Source organism: Hylobates moloch, unplaced genomic scaffold (assembly GCF_009828535.3).
Source record: "Hylobates moloch isolate HMO894 unplaced genomic scaffold, HMol_V3 SCAFFOLD_8, whole genome shotgun sequence".
In the NCBI taxonomy this organism is placed as follows: domain Eukaryota; kingdom Metazoa; phylum Chordata; class Mammalia; order Primates; family Hylobatidae; genus Hylobates; species Hylobates moloch.
The window spans coordinates 44,752,423-44,774,317 of NW_026652283.1; the positions used below are offsets into that span (position 1 = coordinate 44,752,423).

At 43.8% G+C, this 21,895-nt stretch overlaps 1 protein-coding gene across 18 annotated transcripts in view; it reads left to right on the forward strand.

Annotated features, from left to right (window-relative positions):
- The window catches only part of ST3GAL3 (ST3 beta-galactoside alpha-2,3-sialyltransferase 3), a 226,258-nt gene that overhangs the window by 89,673 nt on the left and 114,690 nt on the right, over positions 1–21,895 (forward strand). For 15 of the 18 annotated variants that reach the window (XR_009214632.1, XR_009214631.1, XR_009214630.1 and 12 more), the window contains one exon: positions 15,187–15,229. Coding sequence is in view for 11 of the 18 variants with exons in the window: in XM_058443254.1 (XP_058299237.1) it covers positions 15,187–15,229 (43 nt within the window). In the remaining 7 variants the exon portion in view is untranslated. Of the gene's footprint in view, positions 1–1,429; positions 1,573–6,759; positions 6,859–15,186; positions 15,230–21,895 lie in introns of those variants that run through there. The other 3 variants (XM_032160540.2, XM_058443260.1, XM_058443261.1) reach the window with 3 other exon arrangements.

Genomic DNA, 21,895 nt, shown 5'->3' on the forward strand with positions numbered 1-21,895 from the left:
GGGTGCAGTGACATCTTTGGCTGCCGTGGGAGGGGGCTTCCAGGGCTCCTTCTCTTACTTGTGATTCTCTTACTTGGGGCCAAGGACATGTCATGCTCCCTTGGCCCCCAGTATGCCACGTTGGAGAAGAGCTGTGCTGTGCTCAGATGGAGGCCTGATAGTCACAGGGGACTGTTACCAGAAGTTTCCTCCTAGGCCTCTCACCTCCCCCACACCAACATACACCCATTTGAGATTGGATCTTAGTTTGTAAACTTCTAAGTTATTTTACTGAATCAGTTAATTTAGTCTAGGTCAGTGGGCTTTTCTGTGTTTATTTTAGAAAAATGCTTTTCCTTTTAGTTTCTCTTTGATTAATTGATCCCATGTTGTGGTTTATTTCCCTGACTTGAGATGATGTGGGAGCTATTTGCACTTTGGCCAGCCCTTCTCAGGCCTCTTTTGACTCCCATGATTCATGTGTGGCATGGCCAGGGCCTTCTGACATCACCCTGGGGCAGGAGATGGGAGGTAATAGTACATCATTGCTCTCATGGAAACTGTGCTGCTAATGTGAGGGTCTGCTTTTCTTGTTTCCTCTGAGAGTCATTGTGGGCGTAACGTAAAGGAAAGAATCAGCCCTGGGTTGGTTCAACGGCATCCCTGCTAGCCTACTTCATGATTGGGGAATCTTGAACTTACCTCCCCTGTCTGAACCTGTTTCCTCATCTGTAAAATACAGTACCTGCCTCATGGGGCTGTGTAGGTGACAGTACTGAGAACAGCATGAATACAAAGAAAGATGCTCAATAAATAGTAGTTCCTCTCAGTCCCTTCATTCTGCAAGCCTGACAGCCCATTTGGAACTATTGCCAACTTCTTCCTCCACCCAAGCCATGGCATATATTACATATGTTTAATATACCCCATGACTTTTTTTTAGAGATTGTACAGTGACATTTCTTAAGAAATGATAGAGCTGTTTTGGCTAGGGTAGGTCCTCATTCCATTTACTGCCATTCCCTTTGTACTTAGCAATTCATCATAGCCCAGAGATTGGAGCCAAAGACCACTTTAAAGAAGATCTGGCAGCAGAGCTGCTTCTCTGGGTAAATGGAGTTTTCTTGCCTCATGGACTATCCTGCCTATGTGGCTTTATGAATTATAATTCGAAGCATTGCAATTTCTGATAGAACCAAGTTCATGTTTTTATCCCATAAAATACCAAACTTTATATACCTCAATAATGCTCCTTAAATTGGTGTTCATGGGCAATATTTGTGGTTGTCATCAGTAGCAGTCATTTAATAAGCATCTTCTTTGTGCCAGGTACAGTGACAGCTGATTGGAATTTGTGGTGGTTCATTACAATGAAAAAAGGAAGTGAGTCACTCACAACGGAAATGCCAGTAGCATGTTAGGCTCAACATGTACAACCGTATTCCTTGAAATTCCATTCTGGGGCTTAGTAGCCTGAAGGTGAGGCTACAGTAGGACATCTGGCTTCAGGAACCTTCAAGAAGCTCTCTGTTTTGTCCTGGAACAGGATGTGACTGCACAGCCTGGTGCTCCCAACTGCACGTCAGAATGTAGGTAGGAAGTAATACTTACGTGCTATACTAGGACAAATAGGAGAGGACTTGGAGTTGTCTACATAGGGTGTTGTGAAAACATGTGTGATTTTTTTTTTAAATATTACAGAACTGTGATGAACAGGCCAGGTATGGTGGCTCACACCTGTAATCCCAGCACTTTGGGAGGCCAAAGCAGGAGGATCAGTTGAGCCCAGGAGTTTGAGACCAGTCTGGGTAACATGGTGAAACCTGTCTCTACAAAAAAATAAAAAATTAGCCAGGCGTGGTGGCATTGCGCCTATAGTCCCAGCAACATTGCATCTTTAGTCCGAGCTACTCAGGAGGCTGAGATGGGAGGGTCACCTGAGCCCAGGAGGTCAAGAGTGGGGTGATCCGAGATTGCACCACTGCACTCCAGCCTGGGCAACAGAGTTAGGCCCTGTCTCAAACAAACAAACAAAAAAACCAAAAAGAACTATGATGAGCAAAATGAAACACAAAGTATTAAGAAATGTATTAAATATTGAATTGCTATACCATAAAAATATTTTCAAGTTTTTAATTAAAAACTAGAGCTTGTTTCAGTGTTCATAAATTTTTATTCAGGAGTTTTGTCTGGGAAGGCTTCACATAACTCCTGTCAAGGCTTTTTAATGATACTCTCTTAAAAAATACTCAGTTATCATCAGAAAGAAATTTCACTCACACAAATAACTGACAAAAATATAAAATCATTTTTATACTTATTCACATGTTTACAGCAGTTGAAATTATATTTTAAAAATCCAACAGCTCTTCCTTTTCCTTAATCAAAATTGTAAGATTGAAATTTCTTCAGTTAGAACAAATGGATTTCAAATCTAATCTCACTTTTTTGTATCAGGTATTTCAAAATAGCATGAAGCTCTATTGCAAAATGTATATGAATTCTTAGAGCCGTCACCCTGGAGTTGGTTGGAGATCATAAAAGGCTACACTCAATGCACATAAGCAGAGATATTACCCAATATGTGAGAACGGGTGTGTTGCCCTTCACCTGGAGCTATGCTCCCCTGGGAGTCCCCACCTGGCTGGCCTGCCACTGACCAGCTGCCTTTTGGGCAACACTGCTCCATGAGTTTTTCATGCAACATTTTTCATGGAACATAATTTTTACCTGAAAGTACAATTGACAGACTGTGGTTTTTCAGACTTTGGAATTTGGCAGACATTTTCTCAGTAATGAAAGTGAGCACTATCACTTCAAGGGGAATAACTGACAGTATTGTGTTGCCGGCAATAAAATGTTATTCCACGCGATAGCTTCTCAATACTTAAATTTTAAATTAAGGGTTGGAGGCTGACCCTATGTTATGGCCTCACAGTTGGTTGGTTTTTGTTTTGTTTTGTTTTTGTTTTTGAGACGGAGTCTTGCTCTGTCGCCCAGTGCAATGGCGCCATCTCGGCTCACTGCAGCCTCTACCTCCCGGGTTCAAACGATTCTCCTGCCTCAGCCTCCCAAGTAGCTGGGACTACAGGCACGTGCCACCACACCTGGCTAATTTTTGTATTTTTAGTAGAGACGGGGTTTCACTGTGTTGGCCAGGCTGGTCTTGAACTCCTGACCTTGTGATCCACCTGCCTCGGCCTCCCAAAATGCTAGAATTACAGGCATGAGCCACCGTGCTTGGCCTGGTCGGTTTTTGTAAATGCTCTCTACATGGCTTGTAGGCCAGGCACAGTGGTATGCACCTACAGTCCCAGTTACTCAGGCTGAGGTGGGAGGATCACTTGGGCCCAGCAGTTTGAATCCAGCCTGGGCAGCATAGCAAGATCCCACCTCAAAAAAAAAAAAGGAATGTACATTCTCCATTTGTTGGATGTAAGGTTCTCTGTATGTCTGTTAGTTTAAATTCAGTAATTGTTCTGTTCAAATCTGAATTCTCACAGACTTCGTGAGCCTGATTTTTCAGTGGTTTATGATGGTAGACCAACTGTGTAGTTTTCTTTTAGTTCTGTTAATTTTGCTTTATATGTAACAAGGTTTCATTATTACATGTATTCACACTTTAATACATGGGATCCTTTTGTTTATGTCCAGTTTCTGAACCTTCTAAGAGTTTACATCAGTGTTCCAGTGTTCATCCAACAAGTTGTATCAATCTTTTGCTACGACATCTAGACTGACTTATTCCTTTAAGGTGGCAATGGAAGAGTTAATGGTTAATTTCAAAGACATCTGAAAAAGCACTTTGTGCATTCACCGCTCTGACTTGGTGCACGTGCAGGAGGGGAAGGTCAGGGATTTGCATCAGCCATGTCACTCCCCACCTGGAGCTGGGCAGAGACACATGTGCTCCTTAGTCAGTGATTTTTGTAATCCTGGGCTTTCCAGCCTGGCCAAGGCAGGAAGCCTAAGCCATCAGACTAAACACTTCTGCTGGCTTTCTGCTTTCATACCTGGGGAGGAGAGTATCTTCAGGTGCTAGGAGAGCTGGAATATGAGTGCATATTGTGCCTGGCTGGCCTGGGATTCCTAGAGTGTTCTGTTCTTAGTACAGATCTGGGATCATTGGGCTGCTGGTGAGACCCAGACTTTCATGCCACTACCCCAGAGGTGAATAGTCCCTGAAGTGTTGGTACACTCAAAATAGCAGTTCCTCTGTATAAGGCAAATTCACATGCAACTCTAAGAACACATTTGTGTAAAGGAGATGCGCTGGGATCTGTAACCTTGCTCAACCCCAGCAGTAGAGAAGCTCTGCTCCTGTATTCCTGGAGCATAATGCCTATGCCTTCCTGATTGCTTTCTTTTCTCATTTACACTTCCTAAAGATGATGCTTAAATTTTCCTGCTAGTCAGGGAACTCTGTGAGGGGCCACACACAGATTTAATAATCAGTAACATGACTGTGAGGCTGGGACTGAGAGTAAAGTGCTTGTCAGGTAAAGACCTTGGTTGGGATGGAGCAGACAGACGCCAGTGACTCAGGTGACTCAGGAAGTCTTTGTGGAGAGGGTTAAATTTCAGGCCTTTATACGTGATGGGAGGGAACTACCTTGGCAAACTGGGAGTTCTTAAAAGGGAACCCCAAAGCAAAACCCAGAAAACAGAAGGTGTGAAGGGCATTAAATAAACAGTGTGGCAGACAGTTAGTTGCGCCTAAGAAGAGCCAGAGGAGGCTCGCTGTGGGCAGGTGACAGTGATGTAATCAGATAGGCTGGGAGCCAGGAAGGGCCAGAGCAAGGGAATCACTGCAGTCGAAGATGGCAGGCGAGGGAGAAGGAGACGGAGAGGAAGCCCCTGCCGCTGCCGTCTCTGCTACCACCAGCACTGCTCCCTCACTGCAAGGGGTGGAGGAAGACAAAGACTCCAGGTCTCAGGGCTACTTATTAGGCTGCCTTGCTTATTTGGTCACTCTGTCCACTCTTCCATCCATTCAGTACATTATGGAATACCAACTCTGTGCCAGATGTGATATTTGGTGCAGAGGGGAGCCCTGCCCTTTAGGAGGACCCAAATACATGTAAGTTAGGATAGTTTAATTGAAAGCAACAAAAACTGACTGGAGATAACTGTTTTTAAAAAGGAATTTACCAGAAGGACATGGCTACCCACAGAATCTAATTAGAAGCTAAACATCCAGCCCTCAGAAAGAACGTGAAGGGCAGCCCCAGGAATCTAGGTTGCAGGAACAAGTGGTCCTTCTCTTCAGCACATTATTTTTCTCCCTGGTGTCGCTGAGTTTAAGGAAGAAATTGTCCCACTAACCTAGCTTTTGTCAGGTGCCTACACTTTGGACATAAATCCCATTGACAGTCTCACCACTTGCCTGCAATGGGAGAAGAGCAGTTCCCTGAAGGAAACCCAAGGGGCTTGTTTCTAAAAGGACAGAAACAACAGATGTGCACTGCAGGTTCATGAATAAGTTCTGGAAGGGCTGGAGAGCACAGATAAGGTGCATTTAGGCTAACAAGTTAGATCAGAGAAGATGTCATTCGTTCAACATTCCTTCCGCATGCCAAGCGTAGTGTTAGGTGATGCAACTGTGAGGAAAAGAAGTCTTAGTGGAACTTCTAGACTAGCAGAGGAGAGGCATCTGTCAGTAAATGTATAATTACAAACTGGACAAAGTACAGTGTGGCACAGGAACATGTGAAGGGTGAGGACTACATAGGGAGGACAAGGAACGCTCTTCTTTTTTTTTTTTTTTTTTTTCTTTTTTGACGGAGTCTCACACTGTTGCCCAGGCGGAAGTGCAGTGGTGCGATCTCGGCTCACGGTAACCTCCACCTCCCGGGTTCAAGCAGTTCTCCTGCCTCAGCCTTCTGAGTAGCTGGAATTATAGGCACGCACCACCACATCCGGCTAATTTTTGTATTTTTAGTAGAAACAGGGTTTCACCATGTTGGTCAGGCTGGTCTTGAACTCCTGACCTTGTGATCCTCCCGCCTCAGCCTCCCAAAGTGCTGGGATTACAGGCGTGAGCCACCGTGCCCGGCAAGGAATGCTTTTCTAAAAGAGGGCCTTTGAACTAGGGTCTAAAGAATGAGCAGGAATTAACCGAATAAAGAGGTGGCTTATTCAAGGAACTGAAAGAGGCCAAAATCACCAGAGCACACAGCAAGGGGGACAATAGTATAAGACAGGGCTGGAAATTTAGGGAAAGATGTAAAAGTCCTTGTTGTATTATAAAAACATCTGTGAAATTGAGCTTTAGTGATGGCTTTATCTTGAAGGATGAGCAAAGTGAGTGAAGGCATTGTAGGAGAAATGTCACCTGCACTAGCTCTCAAGCATAAAGGCTCTCAGGCATAAAAGAAGGGAGTGGCAGGAGATGAGACTGAGAAGACAGATCAAGAGGTTGCCACGTGAACCAAGCAACAGTGAAGACTCAAGCAAAAGCAATGACGGGATAGGGAGGGGGACAGGGTCTGTATGTAGAAATGAGAGACATTAGGGTTCACCAAAAATTTCCTTCTTGGAGGACTGGATGTTATTGCCATCATTTAAAAACAAGAAGAAGGATCAAGGCTGGAAGGCTGGAGAACAGGCAGAGATAAGTCTGATTTGCACCATTTTGAGCTAGAGGTAACTGTGGGTCATTTAGGAATAATGTGTAGGAAATAACCAATATGAAAAGGGATTGGGAAATTATTTAATTTAATTTTTTTATTTTGAAACGGGGTCTCACTCCCGTTGCCCAGGCCAGAGTGCAGCAGTGCGGTCATGGCTCACTGTAGCCTCGAATTTCCGGGCTCAGGTGATCCTCCCACCTCAGCCTCCCCAGTAGCTGGGACCACAGGCGCACACCACCATGCTCAGGTAATATTTCGTATTTTTAGTAGAGACCAGGTTTCACCATGTTTCCCAGGCTGGTCTCACACTCCTGGGCTCAAGTGATCTGCCTGCCTTGGCCTCCCAAAGTGTTGGGATTACAGGTGTCAGCCACTGCACCTGGTAGGGAAAATATTTTAAATAGAAAGATATGTTCAAAGACCTGGAGATGATAAAGTTATGTTGGCAAAAGATAAAATAGTTCAGCCTGGCAGGAACATCGAATATGGCAGGGGTGATGCTGGGAATCAAGAAGTGAAGTAGGAGGCTGGGCACGGTGGCTCACACCTGTAATCTCAGCACTTTGGGAGGCTGAGGCAGGTGGATTACCTGAGGTCATGAGTTCAAGACCAGCCTGGCAAACATGGTGAACCCCCCGTCTCTATTAAAATACAAAAATTAGCCGGGCGTGGTGGCACACCCCTGTAATCCCAGCTACTCGGGAGGCTGAGGCAGGAGCATTGCTTGAGCCCGGCAGGGCAGAGGTTGCAGTGAGCCGAGGTCGTGCCACTGCACTCCAGCCTGGCCGACAGACCGAGACTCTGTCTCAAAAAAAATTAAAATTAAAATTAAAATATGAAGTAGGAATGATAGCTACAGGCCAGGTCTTGAGGGATCTTGTAGATGAAGAGATTGGGATTTGTTCTGAGAACAATAGAGTCCAACCAAACGTTTTAAGCAGGATTGTGATACGGCCATATTTATCTTACAGAAAGATTGCTCTGATTACAGCACAGAGCATCTATTAGACAGGGGCAGGGAGACCCGGCTATAACAGGAGGCTAGTACAGCAATCCAGGTGAGAAGTAAAGCTGGCTTGGCCGAGGAGAGTAGAAATGGAGAAAAGTAAGTAGATTTGAGATCCATTTAGAATATGGAATTAAAAGGACATAGTAATGAATTAGAAGAAAGAAGAGAGAAGCAGGAATAAAGGAATTCTCCCAGGTTTCAAGTTTGGGCAGCTGAGTGAATAGTGGTGGTGTTCGGTAAGGTGGGAAATCCAGAAAGAGGTTCTGGGTGTGTGTGAGGGTGATGAAGATGAACTCTAGGGGGTGTGGTTTAGGTTTTAAGTGCCTGTAGGACACTAAACTGGAGCTGTCCGGGAGGCAGCTGGATATACACATGTGGAGCTCAGCCAGGCACAGCGGCTTACACCTCTAATCCCAGCATTTTGGGAGGCCAAGGCAGGCAGATCATGAGGTCAGGAGTTCGAGACTGGCCTGGCCAACATAGTGAAACCCTGTCTCTACTAAAAATACAAAAAATTAGCCAGGCATAGTGGCGGGCGCCTGTAATGCCAGCTACTCGGGAGGCTGAAGCAGGAAAATCACTTGAACCCGGGAGGTGGCTGTTGCAGTGAGCTGAGATCGCGCCACTGCACTCCAGCCCAGGCAACAGTGTGAGACTCCATCTCAAAAAAAAAAAAAAAAAAAAAAGTGGAGCTCAGGAGAGAAGGCCGAGCAGGAACGAGAGATTTAGTTTGGGCGCAATGGAAAGATAACTGGGCAGGCTGAACTGAGTGTTGAGCAAGGTGAAGTCTAGACTGAATAAAGAAAAAGTGAAGAAAGTAGAAACGACTGAAAAAAACAGAAAAAAATATATGGAAATATTTTCAGACATTGAACAATTGGTAGCACAGGGCACTGATAGCTGAAAGAAGGGAAGCAGATGAGGTTAGCCCTGTAATTGCCCAAGCCAACTTCCTGGAGAGTTTGCGGTCCACATTGCAGGGAAGGAGAACCCAAGAGTCTGAAGCTGAGGTAACAGTTGAGCATTTGAGGAGGCCAGGGCAACTAGAATTCGCAGATCATCAGAGAGGAGAGACCTGCACACAGAGAGAGCTCAGGGGATTTGTTACAGGTCCCCCTTGGACTTCTCAGCTGATGAGTGCATGTGGATGGGAAAACTACCAGAATCTGGGGAAAGAACCACTGGAAGGAGGCAGCCAGGATAATCCCTAGAGGTCACACAGGACTGGGAATTGTGGGAAAACTGTATAATGCATGGGGTATCCCATAGTGTACTCAGGAAGGTATTGCCTTAGCAGTGGGGCAAAATAAGTAATAGTGCAAAATTAGCCTTAGACTAGCCTTTAAAGGATCAAACTGTTTCCAAGTGACTTAATTGTATCTCAAAAATACTTAAGGAATGCACAGGTGTCCTGTCCCCAACAAGCTAAAATTCACATGGCTGGCAGCCAGTCAGAAATTACAAGGCAATTCAGAAAAGCATGAAAATACAACCAATAATGAGGGAAAAAAACTCAGTAGAAACAGGCTTAGAGATGACACAAATGAGAGAATTAGGAGCATTACATCATATTCCTATGTTCAAGAAGGCAGGGGAAAGCATGAGAATATTAAGGAAAGGCATGGAAGATAGGAAAAGAACTCCCAGAGATGAAAAATACAGTGTCTGAGATGAAAAATATACTGGATGAATAATCAGCAAATTAGACACTGTAGAAGAAAAAAAATAGTGAACTAGAAGATATAGCAATAGAAACTATCTAAAATGAAACAGAGTGAGTGCTGGGTGCAATGGCTCACACCTGTAATCCCAGCACTTTGGGAGGCCGAGGAAGGAGGATAGCTTGAGGCCAGGAGTTCAGCCTGGCCAACATAGTGAGACTCCTGTCTCTACAAAAAGTTTAAAAATTAGCTAAGTGTGGTGGTGCTTGTCTGTGGTCCTAGCTACTCAGGAGGCTGAGGCAGGAAGATTGCTTGAGCCCAGAAGTTGGAGGCTGCAGTGAGCTGTGATTGTGCCACCACACTCCAGGCTGGGCTACAGGTTGAGACCCTGTCTCTTAAAAAAAGAAAAGGGCCGAGCGTGGTGGTTCACGCCTGTAATCCCAGCACTTTGGGAGGCTGAGGCGGGCGGATCACTTGAGGTCAGGGGTTCGAGACCAGCCTGGCCAATGGTGAAACTCCATCTCTACTAAAAATACAAAACTTAGCCGGGCGTGGTGGTGCATGCCTGTAATCCCAGCTACTCAGGAGGCTGAGGCAGGAGAATCAATTGAACCCGGGAGGCAGAGGTTGCAGTGAACCGGGATTGCACCACTGTACTCCAGCCTGGGCCACAGAGCAAGACCCTGTCAAAAAAAAAAAAAAAGAAAGAAAGAAAGAAGAAAAGAAACATAGAGTGAAACATTACTGGGGAAAACAAATGAAGAGACCACTGGTGAGCTATGGGACTTCAAGCAGCCCTAATACATGTGCTATTGGAGCCCCTAAAAGAAAGAGGAGGGCAGAAAAATATTTGAAGAAATAAGAACCAAATTTTTTTCAAATGTGATTAAAACCCACAGATCCAAGAGCCCCAAGGATGCCAAACACAGGAAAGATGATGAAAATCGCAGCAAAGTATGTCATAAGCACTCCCCTCTCATTCCCACAGGTGCTTGGCAGAGGAGAGGAAAAGCAGCCTCCCCTGGAGAGCCTCAAGAAAAGCCTCATAGGGTCTGCCAGGCTTCAGCTGTGGCAGGAGGTAGAGACAGGTGGGCCGGGTGGTTGGAATCGTGAGTCAGAGGGCATTATGAGAAGGGTTTGACAGAGGACTGAGGATGAGAGAAATGGGGTCCGTGGCTCATTGTTACTGGCTATGCATTTTCCTGGGAGATTTAGCTAGCTCTTTAGTTTTCCAAAGATTATTCCTATTGTTCACAAGGGGACTTTATTTGTTCAGGACAACACATTTCTTCTGGGAATGCTCCTTGTAACCATGTGTATCACATGGGAGTCATCATTTTCCACAAACCCCATCTCCTCAGTCTCTGTGACTAGAACAGAGTGAAGTGCTGGTATAAGCTCCACCAGCCCTAGCCTTTCCCCAGGAGTTTTGCCCTTGGGAGCAGAGGGGCGAGAAGCTAATGCAATCCCTTGCCAGTGGCAAAGCGGAAGATGTTTGCCTACAGGTTGCTGGTGGCCACATTGCCTCACTTACGAAGAAAGGTCACCAGGAGAGAGTACAGGCAATAGAGGGAGGCCCGATGGCCTCCCTCTATTCCAGTCACTTTCAGTCACCCCTGACACCCTCCTCACTCTGGCCCTTCCTATGTTTTGGTTATGTGAACCACTAAATCACCCTGTTCCCCTGAGTTAGTGCAACCAGTATGTTGAGCATGCAGGAAATGTCAAGGGATCATCACAGACACCTTCATTTTGTCTCCTACTGTTCCCTTAAAATGTTTCCATGTCTTCAATACATCTGAAGTAATGAAAATTCCATGGTCACAGTGAGTTGCCATTTCCAAACTTAGAATGTCCCATCTTGTGTAACAGTCACAGCTTTCAACTCATAGTGCCGGCAGGTGCCTGGTGGGGAAAGGGCATGCCCTGCCTGTCTTTCCTCTTCCCTCCTCTCCCAGCTACTAGCTACTGCCTCTGACCTCTCTGGGATTGCTGTGGGAGGGAGAGAGAATGAACAGTAGAGACCTAGCGTGTTTGCACTCTCTGGACCTGACAAGTAGTTAACGCTGACTCTGGTGGGGTGCTTTTGTGAGTGTTCTGATGACCCCTTTCCATCTTAGGGGCCTCTTCTCTGCAGTTCCCCCGGTATGGGTAATGCCCATGCCACCGCCTTGCTCCTCACTTCTGCAGCTCCTGGAAATCCCAGCATCTACCTGCTGCTTCTGTTGGCCCAGGGCCTGTCAACCCTCCAGGCAGATCTTCTGGAAAGGACCTGAAACGAGCCCACACCAGCTCCTTCATGCATTAGTTTTTGCCACAGATTCTGGGAGTGCAGGCCAGTCCCCATGCAGTGTTCTCCTGCAGCCAGCCCACCTATTGCCCATTGTGTCCTCTAGACTTGTTGGGTAGGAGGTGGGCCCCACGCAACCCACTGTGTTCTCCAAACCTTAAGGCCGTGTTAGGCGTCCTTCAGAGGCTGGAGTGAGAGACAGGTACCCATCCTGCCCTGTTCATAACACAACTCCCCACAAAGTCGTTTTTCAAATCCTCTCTCCCTTCATCTCTAGCAACCAATTGCTATTTATATTTGATGTAGGGAAGGCCTTTAGAATTACGTGATAAGTATTAAGAGATTTCCTTTGAAAATCCGCATCTTAGTCTAGCACTTCACTGTGGTGTCTGAAATGTATCACCTTATAGTCCCGGCTAAAATTTTCTTTCTAGCATCCTGTTACACTAATTTGATTTGGACTTGTGACTGTTGTGACCAAATAATCCTGATAACAGTCAACAAATATTTATTGAGCATCTACTGTGAGCAGCCACAGCCCTCATTAGCTGTCAGTCCACATAATCTTTACATTTTTCTTGAATCCATTTGCCAATGTTTATAAACTTAGAAATTTTACCTTAAAAATCCAGATTCCTGGCTTGAAAAAAATCAGAAGATGTGGTAATGCGGGGCCTGCGTTGCTGCCTGGCACAGTTAGCAGGAGCTGGTGGGAGCCGCCAGTCAGCAGGGCACACACTCTCCAGATGGACTCAGTTCCCTCTGGGCTCTGACGCTAGAGCCAAGGGCCAGCTGCCATTTATCATCAGTGGGCTCACAATGACATTTTCTTAAATTATTCTGGTACTCATGTCTCTTTTCTGAGGGCTGTGGGGATACAGTGACTCTTCACCATGTTGCCCAGGCTAGGGTGCAGTGGCGTGATCACAGCTCACTGCAGCCTCGATCTCTCAGGCTCATGCCATCCTCCTACCTCAGCCTCTGGTGTAGCTGGGACTACAGCTGTGCAACAACACGCTCAGCTAATTTTTTAAAAGTTTTTTGAGGCCAGGCGCGGTGGCTCACGCTTGTAATCCCAGCACTTTGGGAGGCCGAGGCGGGCGGATCACGAGGTCAGGAGATCGAGACCACGGTGAAACCCCGTCTCTATTAACAATACAAAAAAAAAACTAGCCGGGCGTGGTGGCGGGCGCCTGTAGTCCCAGCTACTCAGAGAGGCTGAGGCAGGAGAATGGCGCGAACCTGGGAGGCGGAGCTTGCAGTGAGCCGAGATCGCGCCACTGCACTCCAGCCTGGGTGGCAGAGCGAGACTCCGTCTCAAAAAAAAAAAAAGTTTTTTGAATAGATGAGGGCTCATTATGCTACCGAGGCTTATCTCAAACTCCTGAGCTCAAACAAGCCTCCCAGCTTGGTCTCCCAAAGTGCTGGGATTACAGGTGTGCGGCACTGTGTCCTGCACTCATGTCTCTTAATGAAAGAGAGAAAACAATAGATAGACCAAGAGAGACATGAAGGGACAGACTTGCTTTAGAAATGCAGAGTTCTTAGAAATGTAATATGCAGTGTGTGTGTGTGTGTGTGTGTGTGTGTGTGTAAAACAAAACTTAAGATGCCATTGGCAAATAATAAACCACAGATATAATTATTTTTACTATACAGAAAATATATGGGAGGAAAAACAGTGAATTGAAAAAAAAAGACATTGCAACAGGATTTGTTTTTTAATGCAACTAAAATAAGTAGTGTGAGCTGCTGTATAAGAGTATTACATTCTCCCACTTCCCTCATTTGTGTTATGCTCTCGCTTGGCCCCTGACATTTGAGTTTGCAACAATGAGGGAAACATTCTCTGGCCTCTCTGGAAGGAATCCGCCTAAGTATGGATTCATTGTCTAAGGGAGTCTTAGCTCAGGTCTGAGCAACAGCATGAGAGTTCCCCCAGGGTTTTCACCATACAGGGAAAAAGTAACAGGTATTTGGCAAGTTGAGGCTTCCTTTTTATGGAATGGTAAGATAGGATTGTTGAGAGAGCACTTAACTTTGACACTAACTCTTTGCAAATTGTATTTTTTGTTTTATTTTATATTTAAGCCTTTTTTTTGTTTTTCTTACCAATGTTTATAAGTTCTTAATATGTTAAGGCAAGTCTTTCATCCATTCGCCTGCGTTAGAGCAAAACCAGAATTATTTTGAGGAAAGACTTTCACTTGCCCAAGGCCATTCTCTTGGGAGGCAAGCCTTACATTGAGCTGTGTGTCATAGTTGGTATCTTCAATTTTAAGAAGAGGATTTATTCTCTCTCCACAGCTCAGATGATTTTGAAAGCAATGAGTCTGGCCTTAATTGGCCTTGCAGAACGACTCCTGGGAGGTACTTGTCAGCATGTGTGACTTCCCTCTTTTTGCTGTTCACTGCTTTTTAAAGCCTGAGTTCCTTGAAAGCTTTGCTGCCTGGCCTTTTCCATCCAGTATTTTGGTCTTGGTATTCTGTTTTATCCTCAGATTGAGCCAGGCCAGCTAAGAACTGCATTCATAGGCCACCTTATTTTGGCTAGACACACACACACACACACACTGCAACTATGGAGCAGAGCCATAAGAAATAACACACACACACACACACACACACACACACACACACACACACACACTGCAACTATGGAGCAGAGCCATAAGAAATAATCCCATGACACTTCCTATCATTTTCCTTATACAAATGTTTTTGAGGACACAGGAAATTTCCCTCAAGTCTTAGTATCAAGAATAGCTGTGATTCTCCTGGTTTATTTTCTGGATACTGCTGAACCATGAAATTAGTGCTTTGCGCTTAGTTTTGGCTATGGAAAATCTTGGGGACAGATCTGTAATCTTCCTCCAGCAAGCACACAGAGCCCTAAGATATTCACTTTTGCTCTTTTCCTTACCCCACCTGCATTTTCCTATGTTTATGTCCACTTTGGCCCCCAGATTTTTCCTTTTTAAAATCTTGTACTCCATACAATTTTATAGAACTGCTTCAACCTCATTTGAGAATGAAGCAAGATGTAAAGAACTTAGATTACAATACTGATTGATCACTTGTTAGAAACATCAATTTATCTTTAAATTTTATGGTAAACTTGCTATTCTTTATGTAATCTGATCTATTGGTTCTTTATGATGACCATGAAGAGAATTGGCATGGGTTTGGGGACCCGTTGGCTGCCACATCCTCACCCCATGGCTAAGGTGGCTGATTCAGCAAATGCTGTGTTTAGAGCTTAGAGGAAGCAGATACTGCATCTGAGCCTCTTACTTTTCGAGGTCCCAGGTTCATGGTTTACTAAATTTCAGTTCCAATTACCACATTTATACAGGAAGGAAGGCAGTTGTATACCAACAAAGGACTGGCTGCCCTAGAATGCATAGGAAATACCTGGCATTGAACTTGGTCCTTCACAAAACAGGTGTTCAACTGGTGTTTTGTGGTTTATGTATTTAGTTATGTTCTTTGAAGCAGTTGAATTGTGTTCTTTTCCAAGGGTTGTCTGTCCCCGTGGTCTAGGTCTGGGGGATGCGGTATGCTAGTATCATCAGTGACTTGACTTCAGTGACATTTTCTGCTTTTCTTTTTCAGAGTATGATCGGTTGGGCTTCCTCCTGAATCTGGACTCTAAACTGTGAGTAGAATGAGAAGATACTTTGGCTCTGTGGCAGAGAGGTCTGTGAGAGCTGGGTCTCACTTTGAAGGGTCAGCTCTCACCACTCTTCTGGTGACTGGGGGACTCCCTGGGGCCTCTGTCCTCAGGCTGTCAGCACAATCTTGGGGCATGTTACAGTCTGCAGCAGCCAGAGAGGGTGGGATGATGGGTGCAAACATAAGGCCTTCGATTTGGCTGGCACAGGCAGCTCATTATAGAAGGAGGCCACTGCCAGGAGTTTGAAGGACTAGGAGGCTCTTGGAAAGGCTTCTCCTGCAGGGTAGAGGACAGTTGAGTCACAGCAGGAGATAGGGGCCTCTCAAAGATGCTCTGGCACCTGAAATGCAGAGCCTTCTGTGATCACTCCCTGTCTTACTCTCCAGTTTCAACTCCTGCCACTCTTGCCACAGGTGAACCCTCCTTTTCCCTCTACCTTTGCATGTGCTTGTTATCTGTGCCTGAAATTCTCTTTCCTTGCTAGCCTACTTGGAAAACTAAAAAAACTACTTCCTCCCCACACAAAATTGTCTCTTACTCTGTGCTTCCTTTAAATTTTCTACCTCTGTTACAATTATCTCACTATACTGTAATTGCATAATAATTACTAATTTTTTAAGGGCACAGGCTCAGTGCTAGGCCTAGTAGATAGCTTGGTTCAAATCCCAGACTGACCTTTATTCTCTTTATGATTTGGGGCAAGCCACTTAACTACTCTGAGCCTCAGTTTCATCTGTAAGATGATGACAGTAAACTTATTTCACAGAGTTTTTGTAAGAATTTAATTGAAATTATTAATTCATAGAGGACTGTCAAGTATTGAGTATCTAATCCTTCCAGGATCCTTCCCTACTGGCCTTCTTGGTCTCTCTAGCACCTAGACAGTATTGGCATATGTTTGTCAGGTGCCCATTAAACACTGAATGCTTGGTTTGATGGATGGATGGATGGATGGATGGATAGATGGATGGATGGGTGGATGGATGGATGATGGTAGGATGACTGCATACTTTCCTTTTTGACAAGCATGTCTTGAGTTGCAGCTCTCTCTACTCAGTGTGTTCATGTCCCTGCAAGCCTGCTTACATGGCTAATGCTCAATAAATCCTTGCAGAACCACCTTACTACCTACTGTGATTCCTTTCTGTTGTTAGTCATCTTTGTGCACCTATGTCCCCTGCCCTGTACCAGGCAGACATCATGAAGGATCAGAATTGGGTCTCTTTCCTTTTCTCTCTTGAATAAAGCCTTTTCCACAGTTGATTCTGATGATGATGGCCATACCTACATACAAAACATCAGACGAGGGGCTGGTTGGTTTTCCCACTGAATAGTCTGGCATCTGGCTTCTTGGCTCTGGTGCCTCATACTATGAGTTCAGGCATTGTAAGTCTCCCAACTTTTACACATTATGAAGGCAACTATGAAGGAAAAAGTGTGTGTTCTGTATACCAGGCTAGTAGAGAGATGTCAGCTGCATGTTAACATCTAGGGAATGGGGTATTTGATTGTGGTAGAAAGCCATAGGCTTCACTCTTAGAAAATCCTTAATTTAGTACTCTGGAAAAAAACAAATCAGGTATAAGCCATAAGCAAGTGAAATGCCACCAGAACGGAAGAGATAGAGTAATTACCAAGTTGAATCACATTGATGAACAAAAGGCATGTTCTCTAGGACATACTACAGTATTTAAACTGTCTTCAGCAGTGAAAGGAGGAGGATGAGGAGGACACTCGTCCCCTGCTCTCCTGACAGTTGGGTCCTGCAGAGTAGGCTGTTGTGTAGCTTTCTGTTGTGTATCAGGCCAGTTCTTTGAACTATGTGAGTTAACTTGGTCTTTAGCACAGTAAATTGGCTTGGCCTCATTTGATGTAACTCACAATCTAAGGTACAAGCTAGAACTGTCCTGCCTCTAGCTGCAAAGGTTTTTCTAATCCAGTGCTGTCTTCAGAAGTCCAGTGCTGTCTCTCCTGTCTCACAGATACCTGAGAAAGGTTTCCACCTACTTCCAGAGAGAAGTTTCCAAGTTAAGGATTCTGCTTTTGGTGGGGGCAGTTCCTCAGCAAAGTTGAGATCTCCCCTTACCAAGTCCCTCTCTAGTTGTGTTATATTCTATTTCTGAGGTGTAGGAAAGGACCTGAACTTGAATCAGAACTGGATTTGAATTCTGTCTCTGCTGCATAGTATTACATGACCTTAGATAATTATTATATTTTAGCTTTCTGAATCCCAATTTTGCTTTATGAAAAATGTAGATAATAGCACTCACTTCCTATGGTTTTATGAAGAATAAAAGAAAGCGTTCTATAAAGTATGAATAAATATGCCAATGTAAGGCTTTCTTTTTACTTAACTTGATTGGGATTTATTTAGCAGCAGCTGCTGCTGCTGCTGTTCCTTCTCCTTCTCCTTCTCCTTCTTCCTCCTCCTTCCTTCTCCTTCCTTCTCCTTCTTCTTCTTTCTCCTTTCTTCTCCTTCTCCTTCTTCCTTCTCCTTCTTTCTTTCTTCTTCTCTTTCTTCTCCTCCTTTTCCTTGTTCTTCTTCTCCTCCTTTTTCCTTCTTCTTTCTTCTTCCTTCTTCTCCTTCTCCTTCTTCTTCTTTCCTCCTCCTCCTCCTTCTTCCTCCTCCTCTTCTTCCTCTTCTTTCTCTTCTTCTCCTTCTCCTTCTCCTTCTTCTCCTCCTTCTTCTCCTCCTTCCTTCTTCTTCTTCTCCTTCTCCTTCTCTTTCTCCCTCCTCCTCCTCCTCCTCCTCCTCCTCCTTTCTTCTTCTTTTGGTACAGACAGGCTCTTGCTATGTTGCCCAGGCTGGTCTTGAACTGCTGGGCTCAAGTGATCCTCCTGCCTCAGCCTCCTAAAGTTTTAGGATTACAGGTGTAAGCCACAGTATCTGGCCTCATTTAGATTCTTGGGTATATGAATTTCATATGTTTTGGAGAAATTTTCAGCCATTATCTCTTTAAATATTCCCTCTGCCCCACTCTCTCTCTACTCCTCTTCTGAAATTCTGGTTAAATTTTAGACCTTATCATTATATTAACTTATCCTCCATATTTTTTATCTTTTAATTACTTTCACATTAACTGGAACCCCAAAGGACTCAGCATAAGGATAAACTAGAACTATTAATAAACCTACACCCCCAAAGCAGGCTGCAAGAATAATTACCAAAGCACTGAGTATGTCATGGCACTAGAACAAAAACACTTGGTATTTGTTGCCAGAGTTCTCATCACTCAGGTGATCTAGGGAACCTCAAACCATGAGTTCAGTTTAAGGTATTCCAGACTGGCAGTGCCTCCAAGCACCTGGCAGAAATAAATGCAGATTTTCCATAGAGGAAGACATATGCATTCTTCACAAATAACTTTTCAAGGAAATGAGCAGCTCACAGTAAAAAATAACTAAACACACAAGGAAACAAGCTTCTATTGAAGCTTGTTCTCATGGTTTTATGAGAACCATGTAAAACAACTGGCAACAGAGGAGTACCCACAAAGATTTCTGAAATTAGAATTACCACACATCATTTATGAAGCAATTAAATATACTGTATTTGAAGAAATAAGAGACAGTACTGAATTATATGCATAGAATAGGGAACTATGAAAAGCAAAATACCAGATTTGAAAAAACAATGAACTTCTAGAGTTAAAAAATACAATGACCAAAATTAAAAACTCAATAAAAGGGGTTAACAGATTAGATACAACTGAAGATACAGTTAGTGAACTGGAAGGTAAGACATAAGAAATTATTTATAAAAGTGGTTGGCAAACTCTTGGCAAAGGGCCAAGTGGTAAACATTTTAAGATTTGGGGCCTTATTTTTTCTGTCACAACTACTCAGCTTTGCTGTTTTAACATGAAAGCATCCATAGATAGTACATAGATGAATGAGTATGGCTATATTTCAATAAAACTTTATTTATGGACCCTGAAATTTTAATTATATATATATATTTTTGAGATGGAGTTTCATTCTTGTTGCCCAGGCTGGAGTGTAATGGTGCAATCTTGGCTCACTGCAACCTCTGCCTCTCCGGTTCAAGCGATTCTCCTGCCTTAGCCTCCCGAGTAGCTGGGATCACAGGCATGCGCCACCATGCCTGGCTAATTTTGTATATTTAGTAGAGATGGGGTTTTTCCATGTTGGTCAGGCTTGTCTCGAGCTTCTGACCTCGGGTGATCTGCCCACCTTGGCCTCCCAAGGTGCTGGGATTACAGGTGTGAGCCACTGCACCCAGCAATTTTATATAATTTTTATGTGTCATAAAATAGCTTTTTGACTTTTTTCCCCCATCTATTAAAAATGTAAAAGACATTCTTAACTCACAGGCCATATATAAAAAAAAAAAGGTGAAAGGTTGGCTTTGGCCCACAAGTGTAGTTCTCTCACCCTTAATTGAGAATGCAACACAGCTATATCTTGAGAATTATCTCCTCACTGCAGATGTTTTCTATTCTTGGAACCCTATTGCATAGAAATATTCCTTTAAAAAAATGGATTCTGGGGTAAATGTGCAGGCTTGTTACATGGGTTTATGGTGTGATGCTGAGGTTTGGAGTATGGATGGTCCCATTACCCAGGTAGTGAGCATAGTACTCAATAGGTAGTTTTTCAGCCCACTCCCCACTCCTCCCTCTAGTAGTCCCCAGTATCTGTTCTTATTTTTATGTCCATGTGTATTCAGTATTTAGCTCCCATTTATAAGTGAGAACATGTGATATTTTGTTTTCTGTTCTGTGTTAATTTGTTTAGGATAATGACTTACAGCTGCATCTATCAATATCATTTTTCATAGAAGTAGAGAAAACCATTCTAAAATGTATACGAAACCAAAAAAGAGCCAGAATAGCCAAAGCAATTCTAAGCAAAAAGAACAGAGCTGGAGGTATCACATTACTAGACTTCAAAGTCTACTATAAGGATATAGCAACTAAACATGATACTGCTACAAAAACAGACACGTAGACCAATGGAACATAATAGAGAACCCAGAAATAAAGCCACACAGCTACAACCATCTGATCTTCAACAAAGCCTACAAAAATAAGCAATAGGGAATGGACTGCCTATTCAATAAATGGTGTTGGGATAACTGGCTAACCATATGCAGAAGAATGAAACTGAACCCCTACATTTTACCATATATAAAAATTAAGATGGATTAAAGATTTAAATGCAAGACCTCAAACTATAAAAATCCTAACAGAAAACCTAGGACATACCCTTCTCGTCGTTGGCTTTGGCAAAGAATTTATGGCTAAGTCCCCAAAAGCACCTGCAACAAGAACAAAAATTGACAAGTGAGACCTAATCAAACTAAAGAGCTTTTGCACAGCAAAAGAAACTATCAGCAGAGTACACAGACAGCTTACAGAATGGGAGAAATACTCCTGAAATACCTTATGTCTAGTGATATTCCAAAAGCCTGGAAATAGACATTTTAGATTTTTTTTTCTTCACTGTATTTGTTTAATTATGTCTTTCTGGAATAGAGTGGCTTATATTTTCTTTTAGAATTCCCTGCTGCTTGTATCTACATGACAAAATCACTTGTTAGTGCTGTGAACATTATTCAGAATACTGATGTGCAAAACCTTGTCTTTTTACTACAAGATCTGTTGTTCAAGAAGGCAGAACTTTTTGGTGGTTAAAAATGTGAGCTATGGCCGGGCGCGGTGGCTCATGCTTGTAATCCCAGCACTTTGGGAGGCCGAAGCGGGTGGATCACGAGGTCAGGAGATCGAGACCATGGTAAAACCCCGTCTCTACTAAAAATACAAAAAATTAGCCAGGCGTGGTGGCGGACGCCTGTAGTCCCAGCTACTGGGAGAGGCTGAGGCAGGAGAATGGCGTGAACCTGGGAGGTGGAGCTTGCAGTGAGCTGAGATTGCGCCATTGCACTCCAGCCTGGGCAGCAGAGCGAGACTCCGTCTCAAAAAAAAAAAAAAAAATGTGAGCTATAGAGTCAGATATGGATTTTTGAGGCCCAGTTCCACATCTTACTAGCTCTAATCTGGAGTGAGTTATTTAACTACTAAGTCTCAGTTAAAGTGGTGACAATAGTAATACCAAGGATGAAAGTTAGCCCTCATCAGCGTCTGGTAAACTAGCAGGGATATAGCCCAAAAATGAGACCTGGACTTCAGCTTGCCTCCTGCTCCATACCCCAGATTTCATTTCTTCACTCTTTCCTTTAGCAGATATTTCTTGAGCACCAGCTATGTGTTTTCTAATTGGAATAAACGGAAAATTCTAAGACATAGACACAGCCTTATAAGCTTGATTGGAAAGCCTATCCTGTGAGCTGAAGTCTTAGCGAATGGGGAGGAAGCAATTGAGAACAGGAAGGGAGGGTAAAGGGTAGTATTGCTGGATAGCATGAGCAACAGACAAGTTTTTGGTTGTTTCTTTTTTTATGGTAAGCATGACATATTGGTGGTTTGGAAGCATTAATGGAGTACAAAGAGGATAACCAGGGATCCCAAGGTCTATGGAATATAGATGAAAGAGCAGCCTCCTTTGCAGAGGGCTGTAAAAATGTCATTTTCCCAAGAGACCCAGGTTTCTATGAAAGCAAAAATGGAAGGAACATTCACCGAAGAGTTTGAGGATATAAAGGAACACAGTTTTATGCCACATAAT